Source organism: Mobula hypostoma, chromosome 13 (genome assembly GCF_963921235.1).
Source record: "Mobula hypostoma chromosome 13, sMobHyp1.1, whole genome shotgun sequence".
Classification (NCBI taxonomy): Eukaryota; Metazoa; Chordata; class Chondrichthyes; order Myliobatiformes; family Myliobatidae; genus Mobula; species Mobula hypostoma.
The window spans coordinates 4,864,390-4,884,896 of record NC_086109.1 but is presented as its reverse complement, the minus strand read 5'-3'; the positions used below and the strand labels follow the sequence as shown (position 1 = coordinate 4,884,896).

The window sequence follows — 20,507 nt, the reverse complement described above, 5'->3', positions numbered from 1 at the left end:
TCATCTACATTATCCCGGGAGTCATCTACATTAATGAGAGACCTCTTGCTATCACCTGTAGCATCACTGAAATCTACCCACTTTCTTCCAAGACAGAGTTCACCTTGTCCTGACCAAGTACCTTTCTTTTAGTCATAGTCATACATTATTGATCCCGGGGGAAATTGGTTTTTGTTACAGTTGCACCATAAATAATTAAATAGTAATAAAACCATAAATAGTTAAATAGTAATATGTAAATTATGCCAGGAAATAAGTCCATGACCAGCCTATTGGCTCGGGGTGTCTGACCCTCCAAGGGAGGAATTGTAAAGTTTGATGGCCACAGGCAGGAATGACTTCCTATGACGCTCTGTGTTGCATCTCGGTGGAATGAGTCTCTGGCTGAATGTACTCCTGTGCCCACCCAATACATTATGTAGTGGATGGGAGACATTGACCAAGATGGCATGCAACTTGCACAGCATCCTCTTTTCAGACATCACCGTCAGAGAGTCCAGTTCCATCCCCACAACATCACTGGCCTTAGGAATGAGTTTGTTGATTCTGTTGGTATCTGCTACCCTTTCAACAAATCTGCTGATTATACAACCTTCAGCATGATGTCACTAGCAAGCACATCTTCTCAACTCAACGTTCAAAGTAAATTTATCATCAATGTATGTACATATCACCATATACAGTACTGTACAAAAGTCTTAGGTACTCTAGATTTTTTATATGGTTTCAGATGGTATGGCCTCCACTGAGCCCAGATCTCAATGTCATTGAGGCTGTCTGGGATTACCTGGAAAGACAGAAGCAAGCGAGACAGCCAAAAATTCTGCAGAAGGACTGTGGCAAGTTCACCAAGATGTTTGGAATAACCTACCCGCTGCTTTTCTTATAACACTGCATGACCGTGTACCCAAGAGAATTGATTTAAAGATAAATATCACTAAATATTAATTTGATTTAGGTTTTCACTGTTCTTTATAGTAATTATTTGATATTTGGAAACTTTTAATTATATTTGAAAACATCTTTGCTTTACAGAATTTTTTATGTGCCTAAGACTTCTGCACAGTATTGTACTACCTTTAGATTCATTTATGTTAGGCAATGAATAACTACTGTTACGTACCCCGTAACTGGGTTGCCAAACCAGCAAAAATGGATCACTCAGTTGGAGTCTGGAGTACTAGAACTAAGAAAGTTTTATTAAAGAAACAAGCAACACAGTAATCGAAAGGATAATAAATGCAACAGTTCAGCGATGATAAACGCACATGTGCACAGAATTAAGATAACAGCATCAATCAAGCTCTATCGTTGTCTAGGGGTAAATGACCAAATTTCAAAATGACTCAAAGTTCAGTCCAGTTAGTAGTTCAGTTCGCAGTAATCGTTGCCATGGCGATGGACAACGTGCGGGAAGAGAGACAGAGAGAACAGGAACAACTCATCATTCAGCACAGCTTCACTCACAGACCGGCGAGATGCTCACGAGCAACTTTTGGGCGGGTCCTTGGTGATGTCACCTGAGGTCACCAACTGTGACCCCTCCTCCAGATGCGGTCGATCCTCTGCAGTGAACCCGGCACCCAGGCAAGGGCGGACACACACCGGGTTCCCGCTGATCGTACCTTTCCACCCTTGTCGTTGTCTGGTACTTCTCACCCACTCGTGAGAGGCGCACCGCTTCCAGGGTCTCGTTACCTCGGGTGGCGTGTGTCCCTGTCTTAGCGAACCTGTCCCTTTTTATCCCCCTGCTGGGGTATCGCCTGTCCATCACTTCAAACAGTTCAGGGTTCAAAGGGGGAGCCGCTCCAGACAGCTCTCTCTCCCACGTCCCTTCATTACACATCTCCAGACACTGCTCCATTGTTCCTTATCTCTCCTTCCCCTGAGGGCAGGTGGCAGACCAATTGCTGATGCCACTGATGCTAGCCCAGGCCAGCAAACATCTTAATTTTATGTGTATTCTCGTAACACTACATACAAAGACTAACAAGCAATTAATATGCAAAAGAAGATAAGTTGCCATAAAAAAGTAAGTAAATAAATAAATACCGAGAACATGAGTTGTAGAGTCTTTGAAAGTAAGTGTATAGATTGTGGAATTAGTTCAGTGTTGAGGTGAGCTCTGACTGATCTCTTTCAGCATTTCAAAGGGAGGATTCATACATCATTTCCCTGACTGCCGACTCACCTCACAGAACAATTTGCATGCAAAAGATGTCAGAGCCGATTTTTAACTTTTCTTTGTTCACTGTCCAATGCCTTCAACAAGGAACAGCAACTCCCTCATTCTATCTCATGTATTGTTTGTTCGTTCAATGTAAACACACACTTTGCATGCTGCAAAAACCCTCAGCTCCCAAATCATTTTGCTGTATAATTAATTCTTTACACTCCTCTGTCAGACTTTCAATAGAAATTTGAGGAGCGACACATTGTATTGAATGTATCAGCATGTGGCGGGGTTAAGATGTGTTAGTTTATTTCTGTAAATAAAAGTTCTTTAATTCTTCCAGAATATGATTTTTTGTTGTTAACCCACGGAATGTTTCAATAGAAGTAACATAACATCTCACATTATAATTCCTTCTGATAAGTATTGATGAATCTCTTGCTGTTTTGTTCTTTGATATGTTCCTATTCTGTTCCTTTTAGCCTAGTGCTAATCCTTTGGTCACTTACTCTCTTTTGCCTTCTGTTCTATCACAGCTTTCGCTCTCCTCCTTCCCCTTCTTTCCCTCCCCCTGCTCTTAAGAAATGTTACATGCTGAACCTGGTTTTGCCTGCAAAACTGGTTCTGTTTTCTCTTTACCTACTTGAGTGCCTTTCATACAGTTCAACAGACCAGCAGTGGACCTGCCAGTAGGTAGCAGAAGAAATCAGATTTAAAAGAATGACAGAGGTCCTATAGTACTGAAAGGCCTGTATGGGGTGATGTAGAGAGGGTATTTCCATTCAGAAGAGAATCCAGGATCTTAGGGCACAGCCCTTTAAAACTGAAATAAGGAATTTCTTCAGCTGGAGGGGGTTGAATCTGTGGAATTTAGATGCCTCTGGAGGCCAAGTCATTGGGTGTACTTAAGGCAGAGATTAATAAGTTCTTGATTTGGTCAAGGGTTTAAGGGTTATGGGGGGAGGGGGGAGGGGGAAGAAGGAGAATGGGGTTGAGAAAAGAAATCAGCCATGATTGAATAGCAAAGCAGACTCGATGGGCTGAATGGCCCAATTCTGCTCCCATACCTCATGATCATAAGATATTCATGTTGAACCTTGAAGTGGATACGCCACAATGTCCTGTACCTAATAAAGTGGCCACTGAGTATGTTTGTGGTTTTCTGTTGCTATAGCGAATCCACCTAAAGGTTCAACATGTGTGTTCAGAGATGCTCTTCTACACATACTGTTGTAATGTGTGGTTATTTGAGTTGCTGTTGCCTTCCTGTCAGCTTGAACCAGTCCGTCCAATATCCTCTGACCGCTCTCGTTATCAAGGCGTTTTGCCCACAGAACTGCCAATTCATTTGATGTCTTTTTCACACCATTCTCTGTAAACTTGTTGTGTGTGAAAATCCCAGGAGATCGCCAATTTCTAAGGTACTCAGATCACCTCATCTGGCACCAACGATCATTCCGCTTCAAAATTGCTTAGATCACATTTCTTCCCATTTTGATGTTTGGTTTGAACAGAAGCTGAACCTCTTGACCATGTCTGTATGCTTTTATGCATTGAGTTGCTGCCACATAATTGGCTGATCATTGCATTAACAAGCAGGTGTACATAATAAAATGACCACTCTCTGTGGATGCACTAAAATCAGAGAACTTTTTCATATATTTGTACCTTGAGAGCACTCCCTCAAGTGTGTATTCTTAATAAAGACTATTTATGTTTTTGATAATATTTATATATCTGCCTATCTTTACTATAGTTGATGAGAATCTGATTGGGTTGAACTGTTACAATTAACTTCAATAAAAACGCAGATTACACTCTGCTTGTTTGCCAGTCTGTTCCTCAGAGTTATAGTCTTCAGTTTATGTGAAATTATATGTTGGGGACTCGTTTAAACACACAGATACAGTTCAGTTTCTCTTTGAATGCTGTGCCGCTAAGCTATTTTAACTCCCGCTTTAAATTCCTACAGTGACTGTAATGGCAAGAGTATAATTAGTACATTACAAGATGATATGTTTCCATTTGACTGTAGACGTGTGTTTACAGCTGACCCAGAAGGCTAAATTACATCAAATCCAACGGTGAGAAATCAGAGTGAATTCAAAGTTGGCTTGGTGGTAGGAAGCATGGAGTGGTAGTTATGACTTCAAAGATTCAAAGTGCATTTAACATACAAAATTTACAGGACTGTCGCTGTGAGGTACAAGGAGGGCTTGAGTTGTATGGACTGTTTTCTCTGGAGTGAAAGGATTGAGTGTCATGGTCTGGTCCGTGAAGTCCGCGTTCTGGTTCACGGTCTGGACTCCAGGTCTTCCGGCTGTCCCTTGTTTCAGTTGGGCTTAATCATAGGCACCTGATGCTCATCTTGGGGCTGGGAATATAAGTGGCCCTGGGATCGAGTGTGATTGCTGGTTCGTCTCGTCAGTATCCCGTCCTCGCCTCCGTGAGGTAAGCTAGGCCGTCTTTGCCATCACCCTGAGGCTGGACTGTTCCCTTCCCTTCCCCTTCCTTCTGAAGCCTTGCCTGCAACCTGTGTCTGAAGCCCTGCCTGCAACCTGTGTCTGGAGCCTTGCATGCAATCTATGTCTGGAGCCTTGCCTGCAACCTTGTCAAGTTCAACCACTGGAGCGAGACTGGAGCCTTGCCGTGTCAAGATAAGGAACTGTCTGTCGTTGAGTTGGAACTGTCTTTGTGTCCACGCCTTCGCTCAGTAGGTCTGGCCGTTTGCCGCTACCTAGTGTTGGGAACTGTCTCTGTGTCCACGCCTTTGCTAGGTAGGTCCGGCCATTTACCGCTACCTAGTGTGAGGAACCGTCTCATTGTGTTCAGCATTCTGTGTATGAGTTCCGGCACTACGTCCTGTTCCCAAGCAGGGGTCCCAGCTCTGTGTTCCATGTTTCATGCTCCTGTCTCTCAAGTCCAAAGCTCCGTGTTCTCGTGCTCTAGACCAAGGCTCTGTGTTCCTGTCCTCCCCAAGTCCAAGTCAAGGCTTCCGGCTTTGTGTTCCGAGGTTCCTGTCTCCCAAGACCACGTCATGTCTTCGCCTAGTTCTGGAGTCCGAGCCCAAGTCAAGACCCAGGTTCTGGGTCCTTGTCCAGTCTCTGGCTCGGAGTCTGAACCCAAGCCTCGTCATGTCCTTGCCTCGAGGAATCCAAGCCACGAAAAACCCAAGCCTCGAGGAACCCAAGCCATGTCCAGTCCTGTACCCACGTCATGTCCTCGCCTAGTTCCGGGGTCCGAGCCCGAGTCGAGACCCAGGTTCTGGGTCCTTGTCCAGTCTCTGGCTCGGAGTCCAAGCCTAAGCTCCTAGTTCCCAGTTCCTAGTCCTGGTCCCGCTTGCCTAGCCAATGTCCTAGCCCAAGTCTGTATTCTTGTCCCAGCTCTCAAGTCAAGTCCTGTTCCTAGTACTTCAGTGTCTGTGTCTTGCATTTGGGTCCGCCATCAGCGCCCCCGTTATGACATTGAGGGGTGTCCTTATAGAATTATGAAATTATGAAGGGCATAGATAGTCTTTTTCATAGAGTAGTTACAGCTAAACCTACAGGGCATAGGTTAAGGTGAAATGGAAGGATTTAAATGGAAACAAAGGGGCATTGTACACAAAATGTTGGAGGAACTCGGCAGGTCAGGCAGCTTCTATGGACGGGAATAAACAGTCACCATTTCAGCCCAAAACCCTTCATTAAACTGCTAGAGTCTATTATCTGCAATTATATACATGAATATTTTAACACTTCATAGATACTTGTCTTGCTGAGTTTCTCTGGCACTTTTTGTGTATGTTGCTTCAGATTAGCAACATCTGCAGAATCTCTTGTGTTTAGAACTAAGGGAAATACTTATCAGAGTGATGAGTTCATGGAATAAGCTGCCAGATGAAGTGATCAAGGTGGGTACAATTAAAATATTTAAAGCCAAGGTTGATAAGGTTTTGATTAGTCAGGGTATCAAAGGTTACGGGAAGAAGGAAGAATGTAGTTGCAAAGGATAATTAATGAGTCATGATGGAGTGGCAGAGAAGACTCGATGGGCCAAATGGTGTAATTCTGCTCCTTTGTCTTAAGGTCTAATAATTAAAAGGTATTTGAGGAAATGATTAGAAGAATATGGCGCCACACAGCAAAAAAAGTTTAGCTTGGTTGGCATGCAACAGTTGGGCTGGAAGAGTCTGTTTCCACACTGCATACCTTTGTGTTGATAATTATCAGGTTCATGTGCTTTCAATGTTGAAATAGGAATGTGTGCATGTTAAAAATATTCATGTGCATAATTGTAGATAATAGGGTCTGGCAGTTTAATTGAGAAAAGTGAGTCAAATGTTTCTGCCATTATTAGGTATTGCCGTCTTGTTCTACTTCACACTGCGCCCATTCTAGAACATTTTGTTTAGGTTTATTTTTCTATGTTGAGTGTCCATCATAATCTGTCTGTTTGTGTTTAGAGCTACCAGGACCTGGTTCAGCGGGTGGAGCCAGTCATCATGGAACTAGAGAGACAAGGAAATGTGCTTGTAATTGCACACCAGGCTGTCATGAGATGCCTCATCGCCTACTTTATGAACAAAGGAGCAGGTACAACAATGAGATTCTGTACAGTTTATGATTCTCCTTTTCACAATCCATCTTCTCATAAGAGTCTCACGCTGAAATGCAATTTCTTGAACTTAGTAGATCATGCAAACATTAATATGGGACTATGAAGTCGTTTGTGACTCCGAAGCACAGCACTTTACCAGCGACTTGGGTTCAATTCCCACCACTGCCCATAAGGAGTTAGTACCATGTGGGTTTCCACCTCGTGCTCCAGTTTCCTCCCACAGTCCAAAGATGTAGAAGTTGGTAGGTGAATTGGTCATTGTAAATCAGCGGTCCCCAACCACCGGGCCGCAGACTGTTACCGGGCCGCGAGGAAACGATATGATTTGGCGATAGGAGTCAGCTGCACCTTTCCACATTCCCTGTCACGCCATTACGCACGCGAGGTCATTACCGGCGCGTCATCCATGTCAGCGCGGGAAGGAGATCAACTCCTCACGCTTGCAAATGACGGTGGGCTGAAAAGTATGTTTGACATAACATCTCTGCCGGCATTCCGGATCAAAGTCAAGGCTAAATATCCTGAGGTAGCCACGGAAGCACCGAAAACGTTGCTTCCATTTCCAACATATCTCTGCAATGAATGCAAGGAAAACTAAGTTGTGGAATAGACTGGACATAAGGAACCCCCTTCGAGTATCACTGTCTCCCATCACCCCTCGATAGGACCGTCTTGTTGCAGGGAAACAAGTATTCAGCCCAGGGCTCCCACTGATTCAGCGATATTGGTGTGTTGCAATGATTTTATATGTTCATACGAGGAAAATATGCGCTGTGTGCTTAATATCCAAACGTTACTTGAAATGTTATGATGCTATTGATTATAAGTGACTTCTATAACCATATAACAATTACAGCACAGCAACAGGCGATCTCTGCCTTTCTAGTCCATGCCGAACGCTACTCTCACCTCGTCCCACCGACCTGCACTCAGCCCATTACCCTCCATTCCTTTCCTGTCCATATAGCTGTCCAGTTTAACTTTAAATGACAATATCGAACCTGCCTTTACCACTTCTACTGGAAGTTCGATCAACGCTTACTTCAAGCTCCCCTGTCCTCCCCTGATAATTGACTTATCACTATATTCATGCGAGGAAAATATGTGCTGTGTGTTTAATATTAAATTTGTTAGATAAACCTTTGTAGAAACGAAATTGAGTGTATTAGCCACGTATCACCTATATTCCGGTCATGATTAACATCAACCCCCGCCCCCCCCCCAACAACCGCCAAAAACGATTTGCAGAAAAAAAATCTGCACGTGCATGTGCATGCGCAAGTCACACATGCACACTGGTGCCTGCGCAAGGCTCCATGGTCATTGTAGTCTTTTTTGGGTAAACACAACGTATGTGACTGCTACTCTTGTCCGTTGGCAACCATACCCCGCCCCCCACCCCCCAGGTCGGCCAGTCTGCAAGAATATTGTCAATATTAAACCGGTCCGCAGTGCAAAAAAGGTTGGGGACCCCTGTTGTAAATTGTCTGGTGATTAGGCCAGGGTTAAATTGGGGAATTGCTGGGTGGCGCAGCTCGAAGGGCCTATATAACACTCTATCACAATACTAAATAAATAAATAATTTGTCCCTTTGTTCTCAAAATGGCATATGTGGAGAGATCCACAAGAAAATGGAGGAGGGCACTTGGGCCTTCAAGCCTGCCCCACCATTCACTGTGATCATGGCTGGTCTTCACTGTCCTCCTCACTCATACCTTGAAGTAACGATAAGGCACAAGGATTCCAATTGCATTCTGCCATCTCTCAATAGCTACAGTGCAGTAAAAAAAACCTTTGTGAAGCATTTTTCTTCCCTGTCTTGAGTTTCACAGCTACCTTTGTGTGTATGAACCTACGCTTGTTTTCACCGGGTTAAGGTGGCAGTGATACTGTCAGCCCAATCTCCAGATGCCCCAGCAGATATTGACATTCAGAAAATGTGCACTCACTGGCTTACCCACCCTGACCCCTGACCCCAGGGTATTGAGTGCATTGTTTTGCTCCAACACCTCCAGTTTCCTGCTTTCTGGGCCTCAGTTCAAAATGAATGTTAGTATCAAACTTCATATGTGTCACCATATACAACCCTGAGATTTATTTTCCTGTGGACATGCGCAGCAAATCTATAGAATAGTAACTATAACACAATCAATGGAAGGTCAACCAGAGCGCAGTAGACAACAAACTGTGCAAATGCAAATATAAATAAATAGCAATAAATAACGAGAACATGAAATAACAAGATAAAGGGTCTTTAAAGTGAGATCATTGGTTGTGGGAGCTTTTCAATGATGGGACAAGTGAGTGTAGATATCCCCCTTTCATTCAAAAGTCTGATGGTTGAGGGCTAGTAACTGTTTTTGAACTTGAAGGTGCGAGTCCTGAGGCTCTTGTACCTTCTACCCGATGGCAGCAGCGAGAAAAGAACATGATATGGGTGATAGGAATCTATGATGATGGATGCTGCTTTCCCACGACAGCATTTCATGTAGATGTGCTTTTGTGGCGGGGGTGGGGGAACTTTACCGTGATAGACTGGGCCGAATTCACTACTTTTTGTAGGACTTTCTGTTGAAAGCCATTGGTGTTTCTACAGGAGGCCATGGTGCAGCCAGTCAATACACTCTCCACTACACACCTATAGAAGTTGCTGCTGATTGGAATTTGTCCAGTTATGTATATTTTCCTTAAGTAGTTAGATGCTGTTACACATTTTACATTTGCAACGACCTGAATGTGCACTAAAATTATCATGAGTTCATAGAATATTAGCACCTACAATGCATCGTTCATCTTTTATTCCAGTGTGCACAATGCAGTTTACTGACACCATACTAAATTGCTCCCTTTATCTTCAGTGGCCTAAAGGGACAGATTCTCAAGAAAAGTAGCCCCTCAAGCCATCTCTGTCATTCATTATAATCATAGTTGATCTCTGCTACCCTCAACTCCTCATCTGCGCTACTTCCCCATAACCCTCAATTCCTTGATCTTTGCAATGTAAGATTAGTGTAAATGTGTGATTAATGGTCAGTATGGGTTGATGGGCTGAAGGCCTGTTTCTATGGTTTCTTTAATTTTTTGGGGATGGCACCATAGCATAACAGTTAGTAGAACTCTCTTACAGAACCAACAGCCCTGCTTCAATTCCTGACTGTAAGGAGTTTGTACGTTCTCTCTGTGACCACGTGGGTTTCCTCCCACATTCCAAAGACATACATTAAGGTGGCAGCTGATTGTGTTCAGCAGCAATCTCAACATACAAGATTGTTTAATGTTATTTCCAGTTCACAAGTGTAAAGGAGAATGAAATAATTGTTACTCTGGATCCGACACAGCACAAAAAAGCACAACGAGATAAAAAAACACAATAATTAAAAACACAGTAAATATAAATACATAAGATAGCTTATATACTTGATTGTATGTTCATAAAGTGATGCCAGGCACCGGAGTCACAGGAGTGACTGAACATGAGGTGATTCTGACAGGAATTATGAAGTAGTGACGGTTGGGGGTGTGGAGGGATGGGTTAGTGGGTGGAGGTGGTGATCGGTCTTACTACTTGGGGAAAGTAACTGTTTTTGAGTATGGTGGTCCTGGTGTGAAAGCTTCATGGCTTCCTCTCTGATGGGAGTGGGACAGACAGTCCACGATCAAGGTGGGTGGGATCCTTCATGATGTTGCTTGCCCTTTTCTGTATAGATGTCCTTGATGGGTGGTACGCTGGTGCCAGTGATGCATTGGACAGTTTTGACTACCCATTATAGAGTATTCCTGTCCATCGCAGTGCAGTTTCCGTACCAATCAGTGATGCAGTTTGTCAGGATGCTCTCTGCTGTGCATCTGTAGAATGACGTGAGGATGGATGTGCAAAGTCCAGTTCCCTTCAGCCTTGTCAGAAAGTAGAGGCATATTGAGTTATCCTGACCGTGAAAGATGTGTTCTGTGACCAATCTCCAGATGTTGACATTCAGAAAGTGCACTCACTGACGTATCCGCCCTGACCACAGGGTACTAATTGCATTGTTTGTTCGTAGGTAATTAGTTACATGGGTGTAATCGGACAGTGCTGCTTTGTTCAGCCAGGAGGACCTGTAACCATGCTGTATCTCTAAATTAAAAAATAAAAATAATTTATGGTTTCTTATCTTAAATATATCTTGTGGTTTGGCTTCCACCACCCTTGGAAACAGAGCTCCTCAGTCCAAGACCTGGTCTGGGACCTATGATCTGTGGATTTGGTGCCAGTTGCAGTAGTATTCTTCTTTTTATGGTGCAGCTAATGTGCAGTTTGTTTTATGTTTTAAAACAACACAAACCAGAAAGCAGATACTTTGCATTGTTTACTTGAGGGCTGTACTGCAGGGGTGTTGTGACCTCGGGGTTGTATATGGTGATGTGTACAGTGTGTGTAGAAGTCTTAGGCACGTGTGTGTAGCTAGGATGCCCAAGACTTTTTGCACAGTATGTAGAATAGTCCATACAGTAGAGTACATATAGTACATACAGTATGTAGAATAATACATACAGTAGAGTACATATAGTACATACAGAACATACAATAGTACAGCAGAGGAACAGGCCCTTTGACCCATCGTGCCTGTGCCAACCATCATGCAAATTTAAACCAAATAGTTGCTTGCATACGACCTATTACTTGCCTGGTCACGTGCCTGCCTGGTTGCCTCTAAAATGATGCTATCTTATCTTCCTCCTCACCTGGTCTCACCTATCACCTGTCAGCTTGTACTCCACCCTGCTAGTCCAGCAACTGTACAAGAAGGCTTCATTCCTCCCTTCCCCACCCACCCACTCTCCCCCTCACCTGGTTTCAACTATGCCAGCTTGTACTCTTTCCCCTCCTGTAACCTTCTTATTCTGGAAATCTTTCCTTTCCAGTCCTGATGAAGAGTCTCGGCCCGAAACATCGACTATTTGCTCTTTTCCATGGATGCTACCTGACCTGCTGAGTTCTTCTAGCATTTTGTGCGTATTGATCAAAATTTTCAGCATTTGCAGAATCTTGTGTCTCCACACCAGTCCAGATGTGGTTTAAACATTCTCTTGCACAGTTGCAGCTCTTAAACTCAATGCCTTGCCTTATGAAGACAAACCTTATCAAAGCCTTTTTCGATACCCTGTCCACACAATCTATGCTTCTTATCATTTTGTACAATTTGTACTGATTAATGTAGGGACTTTTTATTCATCAGATTCAAGAATGGATTCAGGAATGACATCAGAGCAGGAATGGATTCTCAATATTCCTGGATTTCAGTGCTTTAAAAGGGATGGGTGGGGGAGAGGAGGAGGGGTGGTGTTACTTGTCAAGGATACTATCACAGCTACAGAAAGGTTGGGTAATGTAGCAGGATCCTCTTTTGAGTCATTATGGGTGGAAGTCAGGAACAGGAAGGGAGCAGTTACTCTATTGGGAGTATTCTATCGGCCCCCTGGTAGCAGCAGAGATACCGAGGAGCAGATTGGGAGGCAGATTTTAGAAAGGTGCAAAAGTAACAGGGTTGTTATCATGGGTGACTTTAACTTCCCTAATATTGATTGGCACCTGATTAGTTTCAAGGGTTTAGACGGGGCAGAGTTTGTTAACTGTGTCCAGGACGGATTCCTGTCACAGTATGTTGACAGGCCGACTGGGGGAATGCCATACTAGATCTAGTTTTAGGTAACGAACCGGGTCAGGTCACAGATCTCCCAGTGGGTGAGCATCTGGGGGACAGTGACCACTGCTCCCTGGCCTTTAGCATTATGGAAAAGGACAGATTCAGAGAGGACAGGAAAATTTTTAATTGGGGAAGGGCAAATTATGAGGCTATAAGGCTAGAACTTGTGGGTGTGAATTGGGATGATGTTTTTGCAGGGAAATGTACTATGGACATGTGGTCGATGTTTAGGGATCTCTTGCAGGATGTTAGGGATAAATTTGTGAGGAAGATAAAGAATAGGGTGAAGGAACTATGGGTGACAAGTGAGGTGGAAAATCTAGTCAGGTGGAAGAAGGCAGCATACATGAGGTTTAGGAAGCAAGGATCAGATGGGTCTATTGAGGAATATAGGGTAGCAAGAGAGGAGCTTAAGAAGGGGCTGAGAAGAGCAAGAAGGGGGCATGAGGAGGCCTTGGTGGGTAGGGTAAAGGAAAACCCCAAGGTATTCTTCAATTATGTGAAGGAAAAAAGGATGACAGGAGTGAAGGTTGGACTGATTAGAAAATAAAGGTGGGAAGATGTGCCTGGAGGCTGTGGAAGTGAGCGAGGTCCTCAATGAATACTTCTCTTCAGTATTCACCAATGAGAGGAAACTTGATGACCATATAACAATTACAGGTGTCCCCCGCTTTTCGAATGTTCGCTTTACGAAACCTCTCTGTTACGAAAGATCTACATTAGTACCCTATTTTGGCTTTCAGAAGGTGTTTTCACTGTTATGAAAAAAAATTCAGCGCGCCCCGAGCAGCCACTCTCCCCTGGATTCTCACCGGCATTGCTTAAACACGAGCCTGTGAGCAGCCGTTTACAAGATGAGTTCTATGGTATCGGAAAAGCCTGAAAGAGCCTGTAAGGGTGTTACACTTACGGTAAAACTAGACATAATTAAGCGTTTTGAACGTGGTGAACGAAGTAAGGACAACGTGAGTTTGGCTTGTGGAGGTTGATGAAGATGAAGTTGAAGAGGTTTTGGCATTCCATCACCAAGAACTGACAGATGAAGAGCTGATTCAATCGGAAGAAGAAAGGATAACAATCGAAACCGAATGAGTAATGATAAAATACGACTTTAATTTTGAAAGGGTACGTCGGTTTAGGAGATATTTACAGGATGGTTTGAGTCCTTATTAATGAACTGTGTGATAGAAAAATGCGCGAGGCTCAGCAGTCAAGCAAGCCTTCCACATCAGCCACAGCAGACGACGAACCTCGACCTTCGACATCGAGGCAGGCAGAGATAGAAGAAGATGAGCTGCCTGCTCTAATGGAAACAGGCGACGAGATGACACCCCAGTGTCCCACCACCCGAACCCCCAGGCCACGGACAGATACCGATTTGTGGAGAATGCAAAGGTAGCCGGGAGGCACACAGCACATCTTTAAGAAAAAAGCCGAAATAAACATGCTAATTAATTAGGTGCCACCGACACGTAATTGTCGGCCCAGATCAGAGACAACGCAATGGGAAATCGGCACTGATCTGGGCCGACAATTACGGGTGGCACCTAATTAATTAGCATGTTTGTTTCGGCTTTTTTCTTAAAGATGTGCTGTGTACCTCCTGGCAACCGCTGGACCCCTGCGTTCTTCGCGGCAATGTATTGCTCAGCGGCCTGGAGGGTGGGCGGGGGCCACTGCACCACCCAGACTCTGACGACTCAGTCTTAACACACCATCATCAGTATGCTCGGTGCTGAACCAGTTCCGGTAAGTGATACTACACTGTACATACATTATTTCTACTCTATATCGGCTGTGTATTTCTACGTGTTATTAGGTATGATTTGGCAGCTTCATAGCTTAAAGGTTACTGGAGAGCGCTTGCACGTGTTTTTGCCAACAGCGCTTGCGTGAGAATTTCTGCCGACAGCGCTTGCGTGAGATTTTTGCTCCGGAGAACAGTTCAATAATGATTGTGGGAAGGTATTTCTACTTTATATAGGCTGTGTATTTATCATATCATTCCTGCTTTTACTATATGTTAATGTTATTTTAGGTTTTATGTGTTATTTGGCATGATTTGGTAGGTTATTTTTGGGTCTGCGAACGCTCACAAATTTTCCCATATAAATAAATGGTAATTGCTTCTTCGCTTTACGAGATTTCGCTTTACGGACTGTTTCATAGGAACGCTCTACCTTCGGATGGCGGGGGAAACCTGCACAGCATGGAAACAGGCCTTCTCGGCCCTTCTAGTTCATGCTGAATGCTTACTCTCACCTAGTCCCACCGACCTGCACTCAGCCCATAACCCTCCATTCCTTTCCTGTCCATATAGCTATCCAATTTTACTTTAAATGACAATATCGAGCCTGCCTTTACCACTTCTACTGGAAGCTCGTTCCACACAGCTACCACTCTCTGAGTAAAGAAGTTACCCCTTGTGTTACCCCTAAACTTTTGCCCCTAATGCTCAACTCATGTCCTCTTGTTTGAATCTCCCCTACTCTCAATGGAAAAAGCCTATCCACGTCAACTCTGTCTATCCCCCTCATAATTTTAAATACCTCTATCAAGTCCCCTCTCAACCTTCTACGCTCCAAAGAATAAAGACCCAACTTGTTCAACCTTTCTCTGTAACCTAGGTGCTGAAACCCAGGTAACATTCTAGTAAATCTTCTCTGTACTCTCTCTATTTTGTTGACATCTTTCCTATAATTTGGTGACCAGAACTGTACACAATACTCCAACTTTGGCCTTACCAATACCTTGTACAATTTTAACACTACATCCCAACTCCTATACTCAATGCTCTGATTTATAAAGGCCAGCATACCAAAAGCTTTCTTCACCACCCTGTCCACATGAGATTCCATCTTCAGGGAACTAAGCACCATTATTCCTAGATCCCTCTGTTCTACTGTATTCTTCAATGCCCTACCATTTACCATGTATGTGCTATTTTGATTAGTCCTACCAAAATGTAGCACCTCACACTTATCAGCATTAAACTCCATCTGCCATCTTTCAGCCCATTCTTCTAACTGGCCTAAATCTCTCTGCAAGCTTTGAAAGCTTACTTCATTATCCGCAGTGCCAGGGGTCCCCAACCTTTTTCGCACTGCGGACCGGTTTCATATTGACAATATTCTTGCGGACCGGCCGACCGAGGTTGGTGGTGGTAGGGTTGCCAACGGACAAGAGTAGCAGTCAAATACGTTGCCTTTACCCCGAAAAAGACTACAATTACCATGAAGCCTTGCGCGGGCACCAGCGCGCATGCATGACTTGCACATGTGTGTACGATTTTTTTCTACAAATCGTTTTTGGCAATTCTGTTCGGGGGGGGAGGGGATGTTAATCACGACCGGAATATCGGTGATAAGTGGCTAATACACTCAATTTCATTTCTAAAAGGGTTTATCTAATGAATTTAATATTAAACACACAGTGCATATTGTCCTGGCATGAATGTAGTGATAAGTCAATTATCAAGGGAGCTTGAAGTAAGTGTTGAACGAACTTCCAGTAGAAGTGGTAGAGGCAGGTTCGATATTACCATTTAAAGAAAAATTGGATAGCTATATGGACAGGAAAAAAATGGAGGGTTTTGGGCTGAGTGCAGGTCAGTGGGAGTAGGTGAGAGTAGCGTTCAGCACGGACTAGAAGGGGAGAGATGGCCTGTTTCCATGCTGTAATTGTTATATGGTTATATAAGTCAACAGCATCATAACATTTTAAGTAACGTTTGGATATTAAACATGCAGCGCATATTTTCCCGGTATGAACATATAAAATCATTGCAATACACCAATATCGCTGAATCAATGGGAGCCCTGGGCTTGTTTTCCTGCAACAAGACGGTGCCATCGAGGGGTGATGGGAGACATCGATACTCGAAGGGGGTTCCTTATGTCCAGTCTATTCTGCAATTTAGTTTTCATTGCATTCACTGCAGAGATATGTTGGAAATGGAAGCAACATTTTCAGTGCTTTCGTGGCTATCTCAGGATTCTTAGCCTTGACTTTGATCCAGAATGCCGGCAGAGATGTTATGTCAAACATATTTTCCAGCCCGCCATCATTTGCAAGCTCGAGGAGTTGATCTACTTCCCGCGCTGAAATGGATGATGCGCAGGTAATGACCTCGCATGCGTAATGGCTCAACAGTGGGCGTGTCAGGGAATGAGGAAAGGTGCAGCTGACTCCTATCGCCAAATGATATCGCTTCCTCGCGGTCTGGTGGTTGGGGACCATTGCACAATACCACATTATCTGAGTATCATCCGCATCTTAATAATCCAATTTAACACCCCATCATCCAGATCATTAATGTATAGGACAAACAACATTGGACCCAGTACAGATCCCTGAGCCACACCACTAGTCACCGGCCTCCAACCTGACAAACAGTTATCCACCACTACTCTCTGGCGCCTCGCATCCAGCCACTGTTGAATCCATTTTACTACTTCAATATTAATACCTAACAATTGAACCTTCCTAACTAACCTTCCCTGTGGAACCTTGTCAAAGGCCTTACTGATCCATATAGACAACATCCACCGCTTTACCCTCGTCAACTAATAACCTCTTCAAAAAATTCTATAAGATTTGTCAAATATGACCTTCCACGCACAAATCCATGTTGACTGTTCCTAATCAGACTGTCTATCCAAATAATTATACATCATCGCTAAGAATACTTTCCATTAAGTTACCCACCACTGACGTCAAACTTACAGGCCGATAATTGCTAGGTTTTCTCTTAGAACCCCTTTTAAACAATGGAACAACATGAGCAATACGCCAATCCTCCGGCACCATCCCCATTTCTAATGACATTTGAAATATTTCTGTCAGAGCCCCTGCTATTTCTACACTAACTTCCCTCAAGGTCCTAGGGAATATCCTGTCAGGGCCCGGAGACTTATCCACTTTTATATTCCTTTAAAGAGCCAATACTTCCTCTTCTTTAATCATCATAGTTTCCGTAACTACCCTACCTGTTTCCCTTACCTTACACAATTCAATATCCTTCTCCTCAGTGAATACCAAAGAAAAGAAATTGTTCAAAACCTCCCCCATCTCTTTTGGTTCCACACATAGCTGTCCACTCTGATTCTCTTAAGGGACCAATTTTATCCCTTAGATTTTATGATGGTGAGGACAATATGAGAGGTTGATGTTCTGGAGCATGTTGATATTAAGGGAGAGGAGATGTTGGAGTTGTTAAAATACATTAAGATGGATAAGTCCCCAGGGCCTGACGGAATATTCCCCAGGCTGCTCCACAAGGCGAGGGAAGAGATTGCTGAGCCTCTGGCTAGGATCTTTATGTCCTGTTACGTACCCCCGTAACTGGGTTGCCAAACCAGCAGAAATGGATCACTCAGTTGGAGTCTGGAGTACTAGAACTAAGAAAGTTTTATTAAAGAAACGAGCAACACAGTAATCGAAAGGATAATAAATGCAACAGTTCAGCGATGATAAACGCACATGTGCACAGAATTAAGATAACAGCATCAATCAAGCTCTATCGTTGTCTAGGGGTAAATGACCAAATTTCAAAATGACTCAAAGTTCAGTCCAGTTCAGTTCGCAGTAATCGTTGCCATGGCGATGGACAACGTGGGGGAAGAGAGAGATAGAATAGGAACAACTGATCATTCAGAACAGCTTCACTCACAGATCAGCGAGATGGCTCACAAACAGCTTTTGGGCGGGTCCTTGGTGATGTCACCTGAGGTCACCGACTGTGACCCCTCCTCCAGATGCGGTCGATCCTCTGCAGTGAACCCGGCACCCAGGCAAGGGCGGACACACACCGGGTTCCCGCTGATCGTACCTTTCCACCCCTGTCGTTGTCTGATACTTCTCACCCACTCGTGAGAGGCGCACCGCTTCCAGGTTCTCGTTACCTCGGGTGGCGTGTGTGTCTGTCTTAGCGAACCTGTCCCTTTTTATCCCCCTGCTGGGGTATCGCCTGTCCATCACTTCAAACAGTTCAGGGTTCAAAGGGGGGAGCCGCTCCAGACAGCTCTCTCTCCCACATCCCTTCATTACACATCTCCAGACACTGCTCCATTGTTCCTTATCTCTCCTTCCCCTGAGGGCAGGTGGCAGACCAACTGCTGATGCCACTGATGCTAGCCCAGGCCAGCAAACATCTTAATTTTATGTGTATTCTCGTAACACTTCCCCCCTTTAAGGATTTTTACCGGGAGGTAAAAATTACAAACATGACTACATTATTTGATACATACACAATATACATCTTTATCAGCTATTTGGCTAACACAGCGAGTTTGAAGCTGTCAACACCTTGACAGACAGTCATCACATTTTCTGTTCCTTTTACACGTGTTATTAATAATCCCTTAGACCAGGCTCCAACTCAGCAAACTTCATAGTGGCCAAAAACACTGATGAATTGCGACCAATGTAACCTCTCATTTGGTTTTGTCCCGGACCACAACAACAAGGGTCGTCCCATTCCGACTCAATTTTCTCTCGCAAGGGCTTAGTAGGAGGGGGACGGGTATTGACCGCAGAGTTATTGCAAAACTTCCTGCAGTACCCCACCATCTCCAAAAGCCTTCCGAGGGCCCTCTTGTCTGTCGGGGTTGGGAGGTCAGCGATAGCCTGCACTGTAGCTTGCATCACTGCCAGCTGCCCCTGTGTCACCACAATTCCCAGGTAAGTGACCCTTGTGTGGCCGAATTCATTTTTTTCAAGGTTCACTATCAAACTGGCTTCAGACAGCCGTATTAAATTGCCAATACACACCTCTGTGTTCATCAGCCCTTTAGTCACTGAATTACTCGAAAAATATGGGTGTTGTTTACTTGGCTGCCCTATTGTAACCACAATCACCCAACGTCCCAGTTCTTTGCATTTCCTCGGGACAATCAAACACATAGGTGCGAGTCGTTTAATTACTCCTTCTAAAGATTCGCTTTGTTCGGGGATTAAGGGAGAGACCTTATCAGTAGACCTGGCCAAAACAATAGCCTTCTCCCATCTGACCGATCCCATCCTAATCTTTTCAAAATGGTTTTTTCCTCTTATCAAGGGGCCCCTAGCTTCATTGATTTCCACGCTAACACCGACTAGGTTTGTTAGCATATCAAAAGCCGGTGACCGTCTCAGTTCGCGTCGGTCATGATCAATAACATTCTTCCCCCTGGGCAGCCGGTAAATCTCTTTCATGATTCCACCAACTGTTTCCTCCAGCACCGCAAAATGTCCACCGGGGGGTACCCCGTGGGCCATTTTAAAAACCTCATCCCCATAACTCTTTTGCACCACCCCCCACTCCTCATCTGCGGATACTGTCCTTGATTTCCCTTTCTTCCTTAGCACTTCCTCATCCGCACAATAGCCTACTAGTTCCCTTGTCAAGGCTGTGTCAGAGAGAGCTGTCTCTGCAAAAACCATCAGCCCCTCGTCTCGCTCCTGCGTCTGCACAAATTCTTTCCCGGCTACTGCTACGTCCGTCCCAGCTCCCTCACTACCACTTGTCTCACTACCCTCTTTCTTTCCATTTTCTACCCCCTTCTCGTACAAGGTTGGCAAAAATGTTTCAGCTAAATTCACTGTCGCGGGCGGGGCCTCAATGCTGGCAGGCTGACCTGTCAATCTCACGACTGGGAACATGATTCCTCCGGCGATGTCATTACCGAGCAAGACTTCCACGTCTTTCATCGGTAATTCGGACCTCACCCCGATCGTGACTAGTCCAGAGACCAGGTTGCTCTGTAAGTGTATCTGGTGCAAAGGGACTGACTCTGTCCCTTCCCCAACACCTTTGACCTCTACCTCCCCAGTCTGGGTCTCTGAGCTAAACTCTAATACACTCTTCAGTATTAGTGACTGACACGCTCCCGTGTCTCTCCAGATCCGCACTGGAACTGGTTTTAACCTCTCCTTCACTGACACCAGTCCGGCCGAGATAAACCTCTCGCGCCCTTCCTGGACTTTTTCAGACCTGTCCTTCCCTAGCGGTTCGCTTAACAGCTCGATACAGCCATTCCAAATTTCCGCTTTTCCTTTCCCCGTCTCCTTC

The 20,507-nt window shown here is 44.4% G+C and overlaps 1 protein-coding gene across 4 annotated transcripts in view; it reads left to right on the top strand.

The window, feature by feature from the left end:
• LOC134355376 (6-phosphofructo-2-kinase/fructose-2,6-bisphosphatase 2-like) overlaps positions 1–20,507 on the top strand; it is a 114,951-nt gene that overhangs the window by 46,529 nt on the left and 47,915 nt on the right. For 3 of the 4 annotated variants that reach the window (XM_063065168.1, XM_063065167.1, XM_063065169.1), the window contains one exon: positions 6,618–6,747. In XM_063065168.1, the coding sequence (XP_062921238.1) occupies positions 6,618–6,747 (130 nt within the window). Of the gene's footprint in view, positions 1–730; positions 3,100–6,617; positions 6,748–20,507 lie in introns of those variants that run through there. The other variant, XM_063065170.1, reaches the window with a different exon arrangement.